The sequence below is a fragment of the Trachinotus anak genome, unplaced genomic scaffold (assembly GCF_046630095.1).
Source record: "Trachinotus anak isolate AG129_WGS33_773 ecotype Australia unplaced genomic scaffold, CSIRO_AGI_Tana_v1 ptg000019l, whole genome shotgun sequence".
NCBI classification, from domain to species: domain Eukaryota; kingdom Metazoa; phylum Chordata; class Actinopteri; order Carangiformes; family Carangidae; genus Trachinotus; species Trachinotus anak.
The window spans coordinates 4,154,549-4,173,434 of record NW_027273870.1 but is presented as its reverse complement, the minus strand read 5'-3'; the positions used below and the strand labels follow the sequence as shown (position 1 = coordinate 4,173,434).

Below are 18,886 nucleotides of genomic sequence, written 5' to 3'. Positions count from 1 at the left end.
AAACCCATGGCACTTACATCTGGTACTTGGTTAGTCAGTACAACAAAGTTTAACTCATTAACAAATTCCCTCCAGTGTATAGTGTTGCTGCACTGCAGTTAGTAGGAAAAATAGGAAAGACTGACACCTATGAACTGATACCTTGAACGCACCAAATGACCCCCCCCCCCCCCCCCCCCCCCCGTTCTAAGACGTTATAGCAAAGCTTTATGTGTCATGAACGCACCTCCAGTGTAGACACCCAACACGATCATCGTCAAGTTACACAGAGACAACCAGGGAGATACCGCAGGCCTTCAAAATAAAAGCTCTGTATTTTACTTTGGTGAAAGTTACATTTCAACGTCACAGTTCAGTTAATTCTGTGTCTCAGGGTTAAGGTCAGCATGTAAGACTTGTTGCTGGATAACCACGTCGACATGTTGCTAAATTATACCTGTCTAGACACCTGTCTTCATTTTTTTTTCAAAGGAATAAGCAGTGTACAGTAGATAGCCTAGTAAACAGTAGATAGATGAATCATTTTAAAAGCTACTGTCAATTAAATGAAAACTACTCAAATGCAAACATGCTTGACTAAATGGATTTATTTCTTGGGGATAATGCTTTATCCGACATTCAGGTTGCCTATTTGCATAATAGTTTGTAAAATAAAGTCACAAAAATTGTATAAAGTTAATAAAGCTGCATGACATAGCTAATATCAGCAAACAGCGAGTTTTTAAGTCTAAGATCTTGGTTCAGTTATTACCTTTTACTATTCCCTATACAGACAGAAACTCGTGATTTTGAATAGTTTCTTTAACCAGCTGAACAGTTTATTGCATTTCAACGCCTCCTGTCGTCTGCAGCTTTGCCACCACCACCGTTTTGTAGGTTTTAAGCCACTAGGCTACACGTCAAAATATTGAACTATAGACTAAATCTTCTTGGCCTCCTTGAAAGGCAGACCGGAAACCGTGTTTTTTAAAAGTGTGGTTCGCTTGACAGGCTGGTCCCCCCCCCAACCCGCACCGCCACAACAGCTGGGGGAGGATTTCCGACCCAGTCACAGCGAAGATGGTGGCGGCTACAGGAGTGGAGATTGTACGTTTGCCCGCATAAGACGGAAAACCAGCCGCAAAACTCCCGCTGCAGGTCTGTTTCTGTTTCGCCCCCAACTCCAGCAGAGAGATATATCGGGGGGGGGAAAGGGTGGCAACCAGCGGCGGACGGAAGAGGACGCACCACAGCCAGAGCGCACAGTGTTGTGTTTGTTGGACACATGCATGCCAGCGAAAACTAGAGCTATCCAGACCCAAGGAATTGCTTGAGATAAGGAGACATTGCTGTTTGTGGGGGCGGTTTTTGATAATCCCACCGAGGACACATCCAAGGGGTTTCCTTTACTGCTCTGGGGATTTTCTACTTCTTTGCTCTGGGGGGAATGCGAGGGGAGGAAATCCAGCCCCAGCTCCAAATAACCAGAGACTCCTAACTGGGTCTCCTCTCCAAACGCAGGAAATACGGCCTGGGAAAAAAAGTTTGGGAGCTTTTGGAAGCGAGAGGGGGCCTATCGCTGACGTTTTGCACGCGTTTTCCGACTTGATTTTTAAGTTTTACTTTTTGTATCAAGCGCTCCTGCTAGTCCGCAGAATAAGTTGAAGAAAAGCATTCAAATGTTACACACCGTTGGTGTTGTTATTGCAAGAGTTTTGATCATCACTATTTATAGACCAGCCTGTTTCGACCAAGGCTGTTCCTCATAGCTGTATGTTTTGCCAACTGCGCGCAACAAGTTGCAGACACTCCCAGCAGAGGCAAACCTACGCTAATTCGGGCCAGCGGATGGTATTTTCTGCGCTTCTCTTTTCGGATTACGCGTCTTTGAATAGCGCATACCCCTCCCCGACCCCCTCTTTGGAAGGCAGAGGCGGAATAAACGGTGCAGATCCGGAGAGGGAGTTCAGGAAAGGACGGGGCTGGATCCGTGGGAATAGGCCTGTCTGTCAGGCCTCTTATGATCTGATTCCTGGACTGGACAGGGCTCCAAAATAACTCAGCCCGGAATATTTGCAAAGGCCCGCTGGAATAAAGATGGAAGGAGAATGTATGAGCATAAGAAACGCAAATCCTTAGGACACTGAGCAATGCATGAGAAGGGATGTAGTGGAAGGTAAAGTCTCCTTAATTACAGATCACCCACTTTCTTTTTCTTAATTAACGGAATTAACAGTTTAGCCACATTTTAAGGTTGGCATTACTTTACACATTCACAGCATATAAAGTCCGTGTAAAACGATAATGCTTCTTTTATAAGAGAGGGCTGATTGTTACTTTCTTTTTTGACACTATTTTTTCATTGAAGCTAGTTTTGATGCTTTCTAATGACAGAGCTCATGATGTCCACTCATTTCTGTTCTAGCGCTACGAGCTGCTCGTAAAGACTTGGGGGCGTTTTTCAGAAGGGGAATCGACAATTCGTCGCGCATGTTGTGGAGATAAGAGGACAGTGTAACTTTTGTTGCCACTTGCTGTGCACAACGCCAACTGCTGACAGCTTGTATCTGTGTCTGCTCATACAATGAAGCCCTGGACCTGAACGCTGTTTTTTCCACGCAAACAGAGTTATTTCGGAATGAAGAGAAATCTGGGCATTTTTCCTGAAGCTGTCTGACTTTGTAATGTCAGCAGTATCGAAAGATTGCGCACATCCAGAGGAGGCAATTTCCAGTCATGTAACGTCAGGACTGACTTGATGAAGGCATAAAAAAAAAAAAAAAAAAAAAACCGTTGCATCACTAACCAGTCCTTTCCGAGAAGGATGTTCAATTCAGGAGGCAGTAAGAGTGATGACAGTGTTTTTACCGCAGCCGGAGAGAAAGCCGGGCTCAAACCCAGAGCCTCTTTGGAGAAGGATACATGTAATGTGAGTACTGACGCAAACCCGGGGTCGGATAATGAACTGCTCAAGAAACTGGAACGGCGCGTCTTGTGTGAGTGAGTGTGCAGGCTGCTGTGTGCGTAGCAAAGACGTCTGTGCCGTGCTCGCCATTCATGCAGTGTGATTATTCCAACAAACACCTTTGCTCTCCCCCCCCCCCCCCCCGCTCTCTGTCTGCCTGCCTGCCCCTGTCCCGCAGCCGCGCTCTCCCTCCTCTCCCGTGCCACATGTGCACACACACGGCGCCCACGCACCGCGTGTAATCGCCTGAGCGCCATCAGAAGATATCATATTAATATTTAACACCTCTACCCGCACCCCACCCCCCCTCTCCCGCGTTTCCGCGTCACACCAGTCAATATGGCCACTCTGCAACATCACCGGCAGCTTCTCATGCATGGCACGGAAGTGAGCTGCGACTCCAGCGGGGATGGCGCCGTCACCGTGCGGATCACCAACAGCGCGCCACACATGCATCAACATGAGCCACTGAGGGCTGCCAACAGTGGAGCAGCAGCAGGAGGAGGAGGAGGAGGAGCTGCGGGCTATGGGGCTGTGAGTAAAATGAACCCTAACCTCCACAAATACAGTATCTCTTCCAGCTGCAGCTCAGCAGACTCCAGACCCGCCGTGACCTCCGCCCCGAGGGTGCGCAGGAAGGCGCCGCCGTTGTTCGAGCGCTCTGCTGCGCAATGCTGGGACCCCAAGTTTGACTCCCCCATCCTGGAAGAGGCGTGCCAGGAGAGGTGCTTTCCTCAGACACAGCGGCGCTTCCGTTATGTCCTGTTCTACCTTGCAGTGGCAGCTGTGCTCTGGGGGGTGTACTTTGGGGTCAACAGTGACCGCTGCGGCCCCATGACTTTTCTAGCCCCCACGGCCTCCTTTTTGCTCCTTCTAGTGCTCCTGTTTTTGTTCACCTTCACCCAGACATACGCACGGCTGTACAACCAAACCTCCTTGTTCCTGATAGCGGTCACCTTCGCCATCACCTTAGCCCCACAGACTCAGACTGCGGGGTACACTGAGCTGGAGTGGGCCGGCGGTGGGAACGGCTCACGTCTCTCACTAGATGAAGTATCACCATCTTCAACCCGTTGCATCTCCCCTGTAGGCACCTTCTCCCTGTGCATGGAGGTTCTGCTGTTGTTATACAGTGTCCTCCATGTCCGTCTGTATGCCTCGGTGATGCTGGGGCTCCTCTATTCTATATTATTTGAGGCATTAGGGTGGCTACCATTGCTTCGGAGGAGTTATGACGCTACCGAATGGGGAACAGTGTCCGGGGGTTCTGGTTGGGAAGGAGACACACTGCGCTGGCTGGGCCCGGCCAAAGCTCTGCTCCACCTGTGTGCCCACGTCATCGGCATCCACCTGTTCATCATGTCGGAGGTGCGTTCCCGCAGCACCTTCCTCAAGGTGGGCCAGGCTATCATGCATGGCAAAGACTTAGAAGTGGAAAAGGCCTTGAAGGAACGCATGATCCACTCGGTCATGCCACGGCGAGTCGCAGATGAGCTGATGAAGCAGGGTGACGATGAGGGCGGTGGTGAGAACTCCGGCAAGCGTTACTCCTCTGGCGCCTGCTCGGCCTCGGCTGTCTCGGTGGGTGGCGGAGGGAGTGGCGGGGCTTCACAAGCCCAAAGTGCCACAAGCCCCAAAAATTACCCTCACAACAATCACAAGCGCAAGAAGACCTCCATCCCCCGCGGACAGATCATATTTAGGCCCTTCAACATGAAACGCATGGAGCCCGTCAGCATCCTCTTTGCAGACATTGTGGGTTTCACCAAAATGTCTGCCAATAAGTCAGCGCCAGCCTTGGTGGGGCTCCTCAACGACCTGTTTGGACGCTTTGACCGGCTCTGTGAACTGACCTGTTGCGAGAAGATCAGCACTCTGGGAGACTGCTACTACTGCGTGGCGGGGTGCCCCGAGCCGAGACCGGACCACGCCTACTGCTGCGTGGAGATGGGCCTGGGCATGATCCAGGCCATCGAGCAGTTCTGCCAGGAGACGTGCGAGACTGTCAGCATGCGTGTCGGCGTCCACACGGGCACCGTCCTGTGCGGGATCCTTGGAATGAAACGATTCAAGTTCGACGTGTGGTCAAATGATGTCAACCTGGCGAACTTGATGGAGCAGCTGGGTGTGGCAGGCAAGGTCCACCTGTCAGAGGCCACCGCCCGGTTCCTGGATGACCGCTACCAGAGGGAGGATGGGCGGGTGGCAGAGAGAGCCGGGCAGAGCGCGGTGGAGAAACTGAAGGGTGAGTGTCCCTTTACATCTGACTTCTATGGATTTTTTTTTTTTTTTTTTTTAGATGAACTGAAAATCAGGGTACAGAAGTTAGATATTAAAGAAATTGAAGGCAGTTACAAAGAGAGAATCACTGGGCTGGAACAAGGGTTCAGGTGATTCATGATTTGACTTTGAAAGATGAATTTGTAATTTAAAAATTATCTATAAGTTTATCTCCCAGGTTAAGTGGGCTTGTGATAACATGCTGAGCTGTGAACTGTGAAGAAGTGCAGTAAAGGCTAAAAATGCACGATAAGAAGAGGCCATTGCATTTCAGTAAATGCACATGATAAAGGTTGAACGTCTACATTGTCTGAACATGGTCATCGAGGTTGAGTGGGGTCACTGCAAGCCTAGACAGCACTAAAATATGTTATCTGACCAGTTAGTCCTGTTGACACAGTCGCCCAACAGAAGCAGATCAGGCTACAAGATGCAGAGATTAGAGCACCAGGAAGAGAGAAGCGTTTTGGTTTATACCAACTGGATATCTTTCAACACTCAGTTAATATTAACTGCCTCTGTCTCTATACCTGTAGAATATCTTTCTTTAAGAAAACAAACCAATTTAAGTCATTTAACACGTGAAATTTAGTGTAGTCAGCACACACATTTAATGCCAGGACATATATTACCCACTGTAAAAGGGTGAATTCCCTTATGCGATCAGCATTTTTTGTACAAATTTGAATGAATTATTTGTTTGTTATTTTGGAGGAGAACGCTACAGATTTGTTTTGGAGCTCCATATTTAAATGACAGAGGGTTGTGATCTTGAGATTAGAACCTTTAATCTCTAAATACAACAAACGGATGTGAAATCCTCGCTACAGACAAATGTTGCATAGTAATACTATTAATGGATAGTTACAGCACGAGGACGACATGACAGCTGCGTGCGACTGTGACACACACTGATACATCTGATCATTTCAGTGGTTCAAACGAGGTTAGTTTGGCTTCACAGATCAGGCCTTCTCTTGTAAGTAACCTCAACAGGCTGTTTTGTCCTCCCATCTCTGACTGTGTTTGTGGCTTGTTGTGTTGTGGTCGGCCAGAATGTTGGAGCTAGAGATCGCAGTTGGTACGAGGAGGGCTGGCCGGCTTTACTGTTCTGAGGCAGGTATTGTGCTGGATTCCACGGGATTAAACAGTTGATCACCATATTGTGTCCGACACTTGTAGGATAGGAATAGTAGTGGGATGGTGCACAGGCTAGACAGACACCAGACAGAGGCTGGTAAAATATATGGAAAGAAATTTGACTGGGCTGTCTGCAACTTGTCCATCATGCTATTTGCTAAGTGGAAAAAAAAAAAAAAGGAATTAGTTTCAGTGGTTCAGTAGTGCAGACAACTAACATAGTCCTGTGTACTTGGCAGTGAATTAAAAAGGCATTTAACGGGAAGACCTTGCAATCTGGTCATTCATCAAATAAAAAATAAACATTTCGATGGTTACAGCCTCAAAATCGGCAAGATTTGCTTGCTTTTCTCTGCTGCTGGTTCGATGAAGTTAGGTTTTCTTTTTTTAAGACATCACTTGTGGCTCTGGTAACACGATGGACCTTTGTCATAAAACACACACACAAAGACACAGACACACTCAGCCTGTCTCAATACTGTGAAAAGCAGCATCAATGGAGCTAATCTCTCCAGCAGGGAATTCCTCGTGGACCGTCTAATCTTAGGTCTCTTGCGAACAGAGACTGTCTGTTCTATTGTCAGGCCTTATGTCAGAGTATATTCACACTTGGCTCTAAATGGTGCCATCACTCTCTATTTCCAGACGAGTGAACAGTGACAGAGTGAGATATTGACATGCAGCTTTTGTTCAGGGAGAGAAGGGAGGGGGGTTGGCATCTCGTTTCCAGCTGAAACAGAGACCCACAGCTTCCTGCTCAGAGAAAGAGATGCCCTTAACAGTTAGCTTCTGTAGCACAGACGAAGAGTTTGACTTAGTCTCATTTTGAGAGAAATCAACATACCACCTCTTGTTGATGTAACTACTGTTTTGCACAGGAGGCTGAGTGGTTGGAGAAATCAGATTTTTTTCTAGGTGTTCATGTTGTTGTCCACTCCATTTCAAACTCACAAAAAAAAAACCCACTTAATACCTGGTCAGTTATTTAGTTTGAAAAGAGTTGCACAGTATTTAAAAATTCAGTAGAGGCAGGTTCAAAATTGAGGTTTTAGAAATCATTTTTCCTGTTTCCCTCGTCTGACACGTTCTGTAGAAGAATGAGTGATAAACCCACTCACGACGACTGAGTGTATTTCTTTCATCCCCCATCTCCCTCTGACTGTCTGTCCTTTTCTCTCGTTCCTTTTTTCACGCTCCCCCTGCTTGTCCTTATCCTCGTTGTGTTATCACATTCATTGCCCCAGACTCTCACCTGTCACCCCGGCCTGTGCATGTGGTCTGTTGTGTAACACTGCTTTAGCGCTGTCTGCCTGTCTTTAGTCAAGGCTTTGCTCCAGATCCCCCCAGCAGGCTGAACGATTCGCCTCAGATAGCATGTTTTCAACCTTTCTCTCTCTGTTAGTCCCTGAACACCCATCGCCCCGCTCCGCTTTAAACAACAAGCGCTGAGCAAACCGAGCCTTTGTTTGACCATGAATTCTGCCAGTTGGTCCGACGCTGTAGTGCGCCAGTGGTTGTTTCAGAAATGCACTCTAAGTGATCTATGTGATGGATTGTGAGGGATGATTGAACCACAAACAGTGCAGTGCACGGAAGGGATGAGTCATGTCTCCGTTGACAAATGCATTAATTATGCAGGTATGCAGTGAGGGGTTTAACTACGAGGCGAAATGAGCGAATATTTTGAAGGCTGGAAGCACTTCAGAGATAGATGAGAAGTTTAGGATGAAGTGTGAACTGTGCAAACTCCTGAAAAGTAATCAGATACAGTGTACTTGTATATCATATCCACATTAATAGTTCTGTTTCATGAAATTAGAATATAATAACACAGTTGCTCTAAAATAGAAAAGGTAAAACCGGACTTTGTTCATCTGCAGACACAAGCAAAGGCACTGACTAGCAGTTACTAACTAGCAGCAATGGAGTGAGAATTGGCCACGTATATGTAGATGGCAACAGGTATGACATGTCAGATATTTTAGGAACATTGCAGGATTTCCAAAACCACTTTAAAATTTGCATGTTTATGGCCGTATTCAGGTGATTTCATTAGGTTGCAATGATTTTATTAGATCTTAACCCAGTGATCATCACACTCTTCTCCTGCCTACACTTCCTTCATCCCATGTGTATCTCTGATCTGTCTCACGATAACGAGTTTTAGGTCAACACATTTTTTTTTTTACATCGTACATCCGTTTATTTCCAGAGATAGACAATGATTTTACATCCTCCATTTTCCTGTTTGGCCTTGTATCTGAACCTCACTTGTGTCACTGGTTGCTCCCTGTCCTCCCCTGCTTGACTGCTTGCGTCTCCTCCATCCTCTATAATCCAGTCCTGCCATGTCTCTTTCGGTTCCTAGCATGGAAACACACTTGTATTTCACTGCAGGTGGTGACGCCTGCAGTTTTCTGCCCTGGGTTTTTGTTTGGCTGGTCTCAATATCCTGCTTGTATCTGCTGCGTTGATGCCTTTTTAGGCTCCCCTTGCTGAGTGTTGCAGCTTGGGGAAATGAGGCTGTGGAGTTTCCAGGCATGCCAAGTGTGTGCATCAGGCTGTCTAGATTTTTATTTTACAGTGGAGAATAGCAGGATGTTGCACATCTGGAGACTCAAGGTTTGGACCCTGAACTGTTCTCATTGTATCATAGGTGACGCTGGCACCCTGTCAGTTTCAATCTGTGTGGGTCTGGAGATACTTTCTGTGTGTGCGTGTTTGTGTGTGGCGCATGTCTGCAAGTATCATGTATTCCAGTCGCAGTGTGTTGTGGTGAGAAGTCTGTGCCCTCAGGCTGGTTAATCTGCGCTAAATCAAATGTGTCACCTAAATATGTGGCAGCAAATGGCAGATCCTTAATCATAACCAGGCCGGCCCCAGTGGGTCATGGGCTTTGATATTCTACTCTGTATTCCTGTAAAGTTATTTGTAACTGTCTCATTTTCAAACATCGGTGACATATGCGTTCGCCAGCTGGATCATTTCGTTGTTAAAAAATCTGTTCATTGTCAAGGTACCATATGTTGTATCATAGACTTGCCAGTAGTGTTGTTGGTTGGCAAATCCTTCTCTGCAGACTGAGGACAGTGAAAATCCCCTCTTTCCTCTTGTGTTCTCCCATGAAGTCATGGAAATTCTTCATGTAGATCACCGTAACACACCATCAGTTCAACGACTCTGATCTAAGCGCCGCATTTCGTCGAAATACATTCATGAGATTTTGTGAAACCCAGTAAGTTTCAAAGGAGGAGGCTGATACAGTCAGTTCTCTGATGGTGACGTTTTCCTCTCTCATCCATGTCATGTAATGTTTGACTTAAATTCAGGCTGCACTGCTCTGCTTTAAACTGCTCACATCAGACGGTTTCACAGACAACATTGTGACATGTCACAGAGGGAAAAGCACAGGTGTATATAATAAAATGAATGATGGCTGAGTTCCATTTAGCTGCTTCAGGGTCCTGGTATTATTCATGCCGCCTCACTGTCACACTGCTTTCTGGGACACTTGAATAGAACAGAGCCATTGTTAATATTTTTAGTAACACCTCTGCTTCTCCTGTTGTGACAAGTCAAAACTTCCTCTGGATCAAGTGATCAGCTGACGAACAGACAATTCTCAATTGACAAACTTAAATAAAAAGTCTAATAAAAAAGTCATGTCCAGGCAAAGCTCAAATAATTTGAACAACTACTTTACCCATGACGCACTCCTTCGACACCACTGAAAACAGCCAGTTTTTCTGCTGTTTGTAGTGGATTCAGGTTTTATTGCAGAACATGGGAGAAAGAAGATTTGAGCAGGAGAGAGTCACAGCAGAGACAGACTCCAGCCCGTTTGTTCTCTCTGCTGCATTATACCTGCCTCCCCTCCGCAGATCTTCAGCTGTCAGTGAGTGTGTGTGTGTGTGTGTGTGTGTGTGTGTGTGTGTGTGTGTGTGTGCGTGTGTGTGTTTTATAATAGAGATAAGACATCCAGGACATAAAACAAAATTACTGATGGAAGTCTTTGTGACTTCCATATATAGATGCACACAGATTTATCACTGAGATGTGAGCACAGAGCGCAGTTAGAAACTGATGTGGGTCTTTAGATGTTGTCTTTGTGCAGTGAGCTCATTTTCTATCTTTTTTTTCTTTCTCCCTCTCTGCACACACCATCTTAAAGATACTCTCTCTTTATTTGTATACATGCAGCACATCTCTCTTCCCCCCGCGTGTCTGTGTGTTACTCGTGCGTTTGTGCGAGAGCGATGCTCTGTACGAGGTTGAGAGGAGACAGTTGCCCTCAGGCTCATGACCCATTGTGGCGTTGCTTCGCCCCTGTTACTCCTACATCACCGGTTCTCAGAATCACTGTCACTACAAGGTTCAAAGGTCAACTGTAATCACTTGACTAGCTGCTCTTGCAAGTGTGTCTGTGTGTCTCTGTCTGTGTGTCTGGCTGTCGGTTTGTATGATGACAAAATGAAAAAGAAAAATGCTGCCCTGTAGCATCAGAGCTGAACATGTGAAAACCGAGGAAGGACAGAGACCAGACACAAATTTACTGGTGAACGTTGCAGTGGTGATCACCTACAGTAGGTTGTTGTTTTGTCTTTACCCTGCGAGGGACAGTCATCTCTGTGGCAGGAGTGCTGGCATCCAGGGTTCATGTTTTATCGCTCACTTTCTCTCTTGCAGTGTTTTCAGGGCACTTGGTGGTGATAATATACTTGTAAAAAAAACACTTGTCTGCCTTGTAAAACTGCCCTTTGGTTCCACAACTGTGTGTGTGTGTGTGTGTGTGTGTGTGTGTGTGTATTTAATAGACACTAAAGCAGTTTTTTGTTACTTGATATGAATCAATCTAGTTCTCAATGGTTATTTTTTATTGTATTCAGGATTGTTTGACAGCTGAGATGAAACTGTGGAAGGTCAAGACAGGAGGAAGCAGAGTGTGTAGTACAGGGAAAACACTGCCTTCAGTGTGTGTATGGAGAGCTCTCTTTTCTTTGTCTGTTCAGCCACGGCACATGTTGTTTGTTGCATCAATATTCTCTTTGTTTGAAACTAACTAGAAATATAAAACTTTTAAGAACAGAAAATGTTAATTGAAAAAAAAAATGCAATGCCATTCAATTAAAATTTAAACTTTCAAATGTCCCTTGTCCAGGTGTTAAAGTCTTTTAGACAATTAATCATATTACAGCATTGATTACTAAGTCTATTATGCATTGATAATCTGGTGTTTATTGCTATTGTAGCCCATTTACTTCAATCTGCATATATTCTACATTGTTTTCTTCAGCATATCATGTGCTTTTCCAGGCATGAGGTGTTTCATTCAGTGTGCTTCGGAAGTTAGCGTCCTCTACATTTGACAGTGCTCAGTGAGAGCAGACAAAGGTAACCTGTGTAAAACAAAGAGGAGACAGTATTACTCGAGTGACTTTCCAGTGCTGCACACACACAAACTGCACAGGAGTGAACCCACAATTACTGACATTATGCTCTTCTACAATATTATATTAGGTACATCCTAATTCCTTATTACATTAATGCTGTGTGTTGGTGTAGATCTGACACTAAATCATAATTTAATAGCTATTAGCTGATGAAGCAGCAGAATATAAGGGGAGGCCAGTAGCTCTGATAGCAGGAACTTTCTACAGATAGTTCTCCTTTTGCTCCTAATAGAAATCCTTCGTTTGCATCCGAATATGCCTGTAAGAACACTTTCTGTTGTCCTCTGCATCTCCCTCTCTTAATGCTTCCGTAGTAACCTTCAGTCATTCTCTCAGTCTCCCACACAGCTGCCTAATCACCTCTCTTTTATTCATCCACCCCACATATTTCACGAGAAGTTTGTCATTCCTATTGCTCAAGAATTTGTTGAGTCAACTGTGTTCTCGTGTGCGTGTTCAGTGTTGATAAGCATGCCCAGCCCTGTCCTAGTCTGATTGCAACTGTGTAACACACACACACACACACACACACACACACACACACAGACACACACTCACTCAATCACTCATTCACTCACATTCACATGTACACTTTGACTAGTCTTTGCAGAGCGTTTGCTGTCACTGCAATACACTGTGCTATTTTTGGTAGAATTTCTGTGATCAACTGAATTCCAAACAGATGAGTCACCTGCTCTTATTAGATTGAATTATTTTGACAGGTCTGTCCAGGTGTGTTTGTGTGTGTGTGTGTGTGTGTGTGTGTGTGATAGAGACCTAAGGTTGCACATACTCATATTTGTATGAGAGTAGTCAGGTCATTCACTGAAACATTACATAACAGTGTTACATACAGTCTATACATGTGTGTGTTGCCTATGTTTAACAGACACTATTATCACAGTATTATCTAACAGGCTTTATCACGGCCACATGAAGCCGTGTAATGATTTACTGGAATGTGACTTGCTCCAGTTAGATTCTCTCACTACTTGCTCTCATTTGCTGTTTCATTGCACACAAGGTGATTCGTGTCTTATTTCCAGGTGCTGCCATGCAGCAGTTCTGGCTCTTAAAATACCCCGAAAATATTTCATTATTTCAGTAGATATTGATAAAGCTGGCTTGCATCAACACTCAAGTCATGCGAAAATATAATAAAATCCAGTGCTCTGTCAGTGTGGGCTTCTTTGGGCAAGATTACTTTAACGTCATAGCGTGCAGGACAGAGGCAGAAAAGAAACGTGGGAAAGAAGCAGGGGATAACATTCATCGAGGTCTGTGGCAACGGACATTGTGGTTATGTGGTCAGCGGCAGCTCGGACAGGCCACCATCAGTGGCTTTTTTTCAAAACTTCTGCAGGCATGTTATTTTGGGAAAATGTTTGAAATGTTGAACTCTACCTTAGCGTGCACATTATCGCTCATCAGACTCTGGAAAGTCCTGATAATTCACTTCCTGTGGACAAAGGCCTACCTGACACGCCTGCCAAACTGTTACTAATTGACCTGCTCACACAGAATGCATGACTCGCAGCATAGCTGAGGTAAAAATTTGAATGTGTGTGTGTGTGTGTGTCTGTGTGTGTGGTTCAAGGCTGGGTCAAGGCTTGTGAACTTTCATTTTAGGTTTGCACACAGGGTCACAGGACCACACAGTTCTGCAGCACATTAATATTGTATTTTTATTTTTGCCAGTTATTTTTATTTGCATTTGTATGTATGTTATATGACAACTCTTTAATATTCAACTTCTGTCACAGCTGTGTGTGTCTTTGTATGTGTGTGTGCGTGTGTGTGTATGCCACCAACAGTATGCTGAAGTCTGAAAAACATGCAGTGACATTTTTATAGTTTACATTATTTATTTAACTGTTCAATTGTGTCCAAAACCAGAGGTTTACAGGTTTAAAGTGTCCCACACAAAATTCCAGACAAAATCACAGAATATATTTTTTAAGAAAGCATCACTTTGTCCCAAAGTTCATTACTTTCATTATGAAAGTATCAATTTGGATAGCATCTATTTTTGACCATATGGAGGTAGACGGGGCTTGTATCAGTGTTTATTCATGCCTTCCCCAACAATGTGTGTGTGTGTGACTTCATCAGGACTCACAATCTGTGGTGAATCTCTGGAAGGGAGTTGTCTGTTTACCAAAGGACCTTACTTGCTAGATGTACCTGCTTCTCCTTCCTGCCTGCTTCAGTCAGTAGTTTTGCCAGTGTATCCTTTGTTCTCAGAGAATCATCATGAAGTTGTTTTGTTGAGTATTTGTTGATGTAGCACAGTGAGAACCAGAGAGCTTTACATTACTGCTCATGATATATCCTGTCATTTCATTGGATGCTGGTCAGTTGAGTGGAAGTTGAGAGGAGAAACCAGCATCTCTACCTGTGCTTTGGTGGATTTCTGTTGAAGTGTTGAATGTTGATGCAAATGAGTAAAGCTGTTAGCATGAACATGGATGTATGTTTTCAGATCCACTGTTTCATTATCTGAGATATCTTTTTTTTAAAAATACATCTACCGGCCTTCAAAACCTGTATCAGTCAAGTCCTACCAGAAAAAGCATGTAAAGCTGTGTTCCCTGTTGGTCTGAGGAAAGAGAGAGTCGTGTGACATTAGAGGGAAGAAGAGAAGAGAGAGGGAGAGAGAGAAGAAGGAGAGGGAGCATGTTTTCTGGTCATAACCCTTTCCCAAGGATTTCCCACAGTCTAGCTTAGGGCAGTGGGGGAGGTGTGTGCGTGTGTGTGTATATGTGTGTGTATGTGTGTGTGTGTGTGTGTGTGTGTGTGTGTGTGTGTGTGTGGTTGATGAGGGGCATCGTGAATCCATGTCATACAACAGAATGAATCACCCCATGCAACGACTGTGTGACTCAAATGAGACGAGCACATTTGTGCTCACCTAAAAATATGTCATGTGGAGATAAGGCCTTATAAGGAGAATAAACATCTGGCACCCTGCTTTAATACCATATACCGTTAACCTGGCAGCATGTGCAGAGTTAATATGTGGCCAAGCGTGTGAACATGCATAAAACAAGGTGACGTGCCAGTCGTCATCAGCGTCCCCTTTGCAGCAGGACCAAGGTTGGTCACTCCCCGCTCAAGGACCGTCCTCCGCCGCTGGGCGACAGATTCCCCGAGAGGAACTCAGAGCCTCTGTGAAGCGAAACGCTGAAATGCCTTGTTAACAGCTGTGAGTATGCGTGTGTGAGTGTGTGTGTGCCTGTGTATGTGTTTATCAGAGTGACGCAATGACACTTGGAGTGCGTCACTGCTCCTGTCAACCCACTGCACTACATGTCACAGACACATACACACAGTCTTGTAGGAGCTCCACAGAAATGGTGGATGTTGTAAAAGGGACACGTGTTCTTTAACCACTTTGAGGAGGGAGAGGGGGCAACTCGTGTTTGATTTTATTCCAATTCTGCTCATCAATATGTTGTTATTGAGCCCGGGTTCCACTTCATGTCATGTTTACTTTCAGCAGATTATAGGCCTGCAGCTGTAAATCAGCAGATGGTGCTGTTTTTTTTGGGCTGATTCAGGTGAGAACCAGGTCCTGATACCCCACCCTATGTTAGGGATGATGTGACACAGGTCCTGTGTTTGACCCCAAACCCAAGAACTCATGGCCACATGGTACATGATCACTGATCCACCGGACTACCCACAGATGCTTTCTTGATTCCCTAGAGTGTGATTTAAAAAAAAAAAAAAAAAAAAAAGATAAAGGAAGTGGAGAGAAAAAAAGAAAGGGAGGAAGGAGGGGGATAGAACGAGGAACTCCCTGGACTAAAATGATGGCACAAAAGAGGGAAGGGGGAAGGGATGGATGGATGGGAGGGAGGAATGGGAGGGTATTTTGAAGGAGGATCGTGTGAGAGCCTCATCCCTCGGTTCCATCAGCGTGTCCAAATATGGAGGCATGTGCTGTTGCATGAGGCCTGTAGTCGAGACCCACCAGGAAGACGGCTGAAAAATGAGAGAACAAGACAGCAGAGTAGCTAGATGTAAAGAGACGTAGCGAGAGGTGGCAAGTGATGTGAGGTTCGGCAAGACTAAGTAGAAAACGTTGAAGACCGAGGTCAGAGATAGATGAGGAAAGTTGGGACAGTTGGAAGGCCAAGTCTGCGAAAAGGGAAAACAACTTGAAGAAGTCTATTTTTAGTGCTGAAGTTGTTTATTTTCTGACTGTTCCAAACAGCAAGATGAAAGTGAAGAATGGGAGAAAAGGTTAGGCGAAGCTCGAAGAGAAAAGGGGAAGTTTAGCCCCCTGTCTGTCTTCTCCTTCTCCTCTTCTGCCTCGGTTTTCAGGTTGACTTGAGCTGCTTTGATGCTTAATTGGTTTGGCTAAATGCTGAAGTGCCTCTCTTCGCCTCCCTCTGTCTCTCATATTCACGCACATGTTCATTTTTCTGTGTGTGGGACCAGAGGGGCGCTGGTGACCTTTGGGTCACTGGGAATAGTTTTGATCATGTGGTTGGAGGCCGCCATCAGGTCAAAGGTCACTTGTCAGGAAGTGCAGAGTCCGGATTGGGACGGCCCTGTGGGGATTATCTGAAATGTCAGCTACAGTCTAAAATGTTCAGCCAGACACTCAACAGCAGGACTGCTGAGCATTTGTGGATGGACTGTCTGTCTTACAGCAGTGTGTCTGTCAGTGTGCAGCGTGGTTAGAAAGGGGTGAGTGTGTCAGTATTTGTGTGTGTGTGTAGGTATGCAAAGCTGTTGGCAAGAGCTGATGTGCAATGTAGGGCTGCAACTAACAGCGATTGCGACAGTCAAGTAATGATTTTTCTTCAGTCCTTCATTCAGTTTGGTTCAGTATAACGGCGGGACTTAAGAGGACATCTTCACGTAGGCTGTTTTCTCCACGAGACAGCCCCAAACCCCAAAATGTTCTGATTTACAATGATATGATGAAGAGAAAAGCAGCAAATCCTTGAATCTCAGAAGCTGGAGGCAGCAAATGTTATACATTTTTGCTAAAGAAATGACTTCAATTCATTAGATTTCCAGTCATTTCAGCACGAGTGCAATGTGTTTGTATGAGTATGTGTGTCAGTGTTAGGAAGGTGGAAGGGTGTCAGTGATGTGATCTGTGTGTGTGTGTGTGTGTGTGTGTGTGTGTGTGTGTGTGTGTGTGTGTCCACAGTGTGCAAAGGTCTTCACGTGTACATGTGGAATTTGACGGCTCGGCTACGCTTCTTCTCCATTCATCCCTCTGTTCATTCATTCATTCATCGATTCATTCATTCATGTGTTCACACTCAGTCCTCTGAAAGTGACTGTGCATGAGGTGTGTGTGTGTGTGTGTGTGTGTGTGTGTGTGTGTGTGCATGCTAGATGGATGTATGTTGAGGATGTGAGAGACAAAGACAATCACACTGCAGGATGAGTCATACACATAGTAAATGCCAGGTGTGTGTGTGTATGTGTGTGTGTGTGTGTGTGTGTGTGTGTGTGTGTGTGTGTGTGTGTGTGTGTGTGCGTGCGTTTGTGTGTGTGTGTACCTCCTGCCTGTTCATCCATCCAATATGTCTTAGGCAGACAGATGCTCCATATTTCCTGGAAAAGGTGTCTTGTGTGTAAAGCCCTTCAGATGGATGTTGGTTGTAGATGAACTCACACACACACACACACACACACACACACAACACTGTACAGATGTTACTATTTTCATATGATTTTGCACATGTAGAACAATATGCAACTTGTCAAATAAATAAGTAACAAGACAATAACGATTATAACACTGTTTATAATATGACTTAATACTGTAGTCGCTGCATCATGGACTTAAAGACCGGTGACAAATCAAAGGAAAACCTGAATAAATCAGTGGCAAAAAATAACTACTGCAGATGTTCTTCTCACTGAATTGTTTGAAATGATGAGTATGAAAACGATGTTTCTCATTTGCTGTGGCATTCGCAGTCACCAGATTTCAACCCAATTTAATAGCTGTGGGAGATTTGGGATTTTTAGACAGAGCTCATTAGCACACATTAAATCACAGAAGAGGAATCTGCTGGGGTGAAATGACATCCTGCAGTCTCTCTTTATTGCTCATCCCTGATGTAGGGGTCAGATGTGGCACTTCAGAATCAGTTAACAGTCTTGGTATGTGGTAAAGTGCGTGTTCAAGCCCAAATTAGTGTATGCCTGCTGCTGAGACCATCTTCAGAGTGAGGGGCTGGATTGAAGGACAGACTCTGCTTTTTTTTTTTTTTTTTGTCCCCCAGGGAATTCAGGCTGCAGGTGTATCTGTAATTACCAGTGGTAATGTCTATACTGTATGTAACCTAATCTTGGTGTGATTTCACACGTGTGGCTTACCTGTTTCTCATTTGCAACAAGCTGCTCCCAACCTGGGTTTAACACAAGTTTTGACTTGAGCAAGCTTTATTAGAGATGGGAGTTTTTTTTAGGTGACATTATTAACCTTAATTTACTTTAAGAAACTAGTGTTAAAAAAAAGAGATGTGTGAGAGAGGGCAATTGTACCTGAGTGGGAGAGCGAGAGATAGAGAAAGTGCTCCTTAATTTGATTTGTAGTGATCTTTTTAAAGGTTATTATGTGTAATTGTATGTAGTTCAGTGGTTTAGCAGTGGTGTGTGTGTGTAACTGCAGGTGCAGACTGTCTCACTGCATGGCATCAAACTTAAGGTAGTAAAGTCTTCACTAATTTTAACTTTTGTCCCTGACTTAAAAAACAATTTCAGCCCCTCACACACCCTAATTGTTTGCTCAGGTCAGTTTTACAGAATATTTACTGTCATTAAACGCTGGCGTTTTATGCATTTAAAAAATCAAGCATGGTTAACAACCCAAAACTTTCAGATAAACCCACAAAAAATCAGTCTTTTGCATGTTTTATTCACATTATCAAACATATCATAGTGTAGGTTGGGTTGAGACCTCTGGTCCAGCTATTGTGGTTATGAATGGGTTGATGTTTATACAGTATAGGCATTTCTGTCTATTTTCTTGTGTGTAGTGGTAGTAGTAGTAGTTGCTGTCCTCAGATGAACCCTCCCTGCTCCAGCCAGCTGG

The 18,886-nt window shown here is 44.8% G+C and overlaps 1 protein-coding gene across 4 annotated transcripts in view; it reads left to right on the top strand.

Annotated features, from left to right (window-relative positions):
* Positions 1 to 413: 413 nt before the first annotated feature.
* adcy9 (adenylate cyclase 9) overlaps positions 414 to 18,886 on the top strand; it is a 37,641-nt gene continuing 19,168 nt past the window's right edge. Inside the window, exons 1-2 of one of the 4 annotated variants that reach the window (XM_071504660.1) lie at positions 415 to 2,155; positions 2,405 to 5,189. In XM_071504660.1, coding sequence (XP_071360761.1) covers positions 3,284 to 5,189 — 1,906 coding nt within the window. In that variant the 5' untranslated portion in view covers positions 415 to 2,155; positions 2,405 to 3,283. Of the gene's footprint in view, positions 5,190 to 18,886 lie in introns of all 4 variants that reach the window. The other 3 variants (XM_071504664.1, XM_071504663.1, XM_071504661.1) reach the window with 3 other exon arrangements.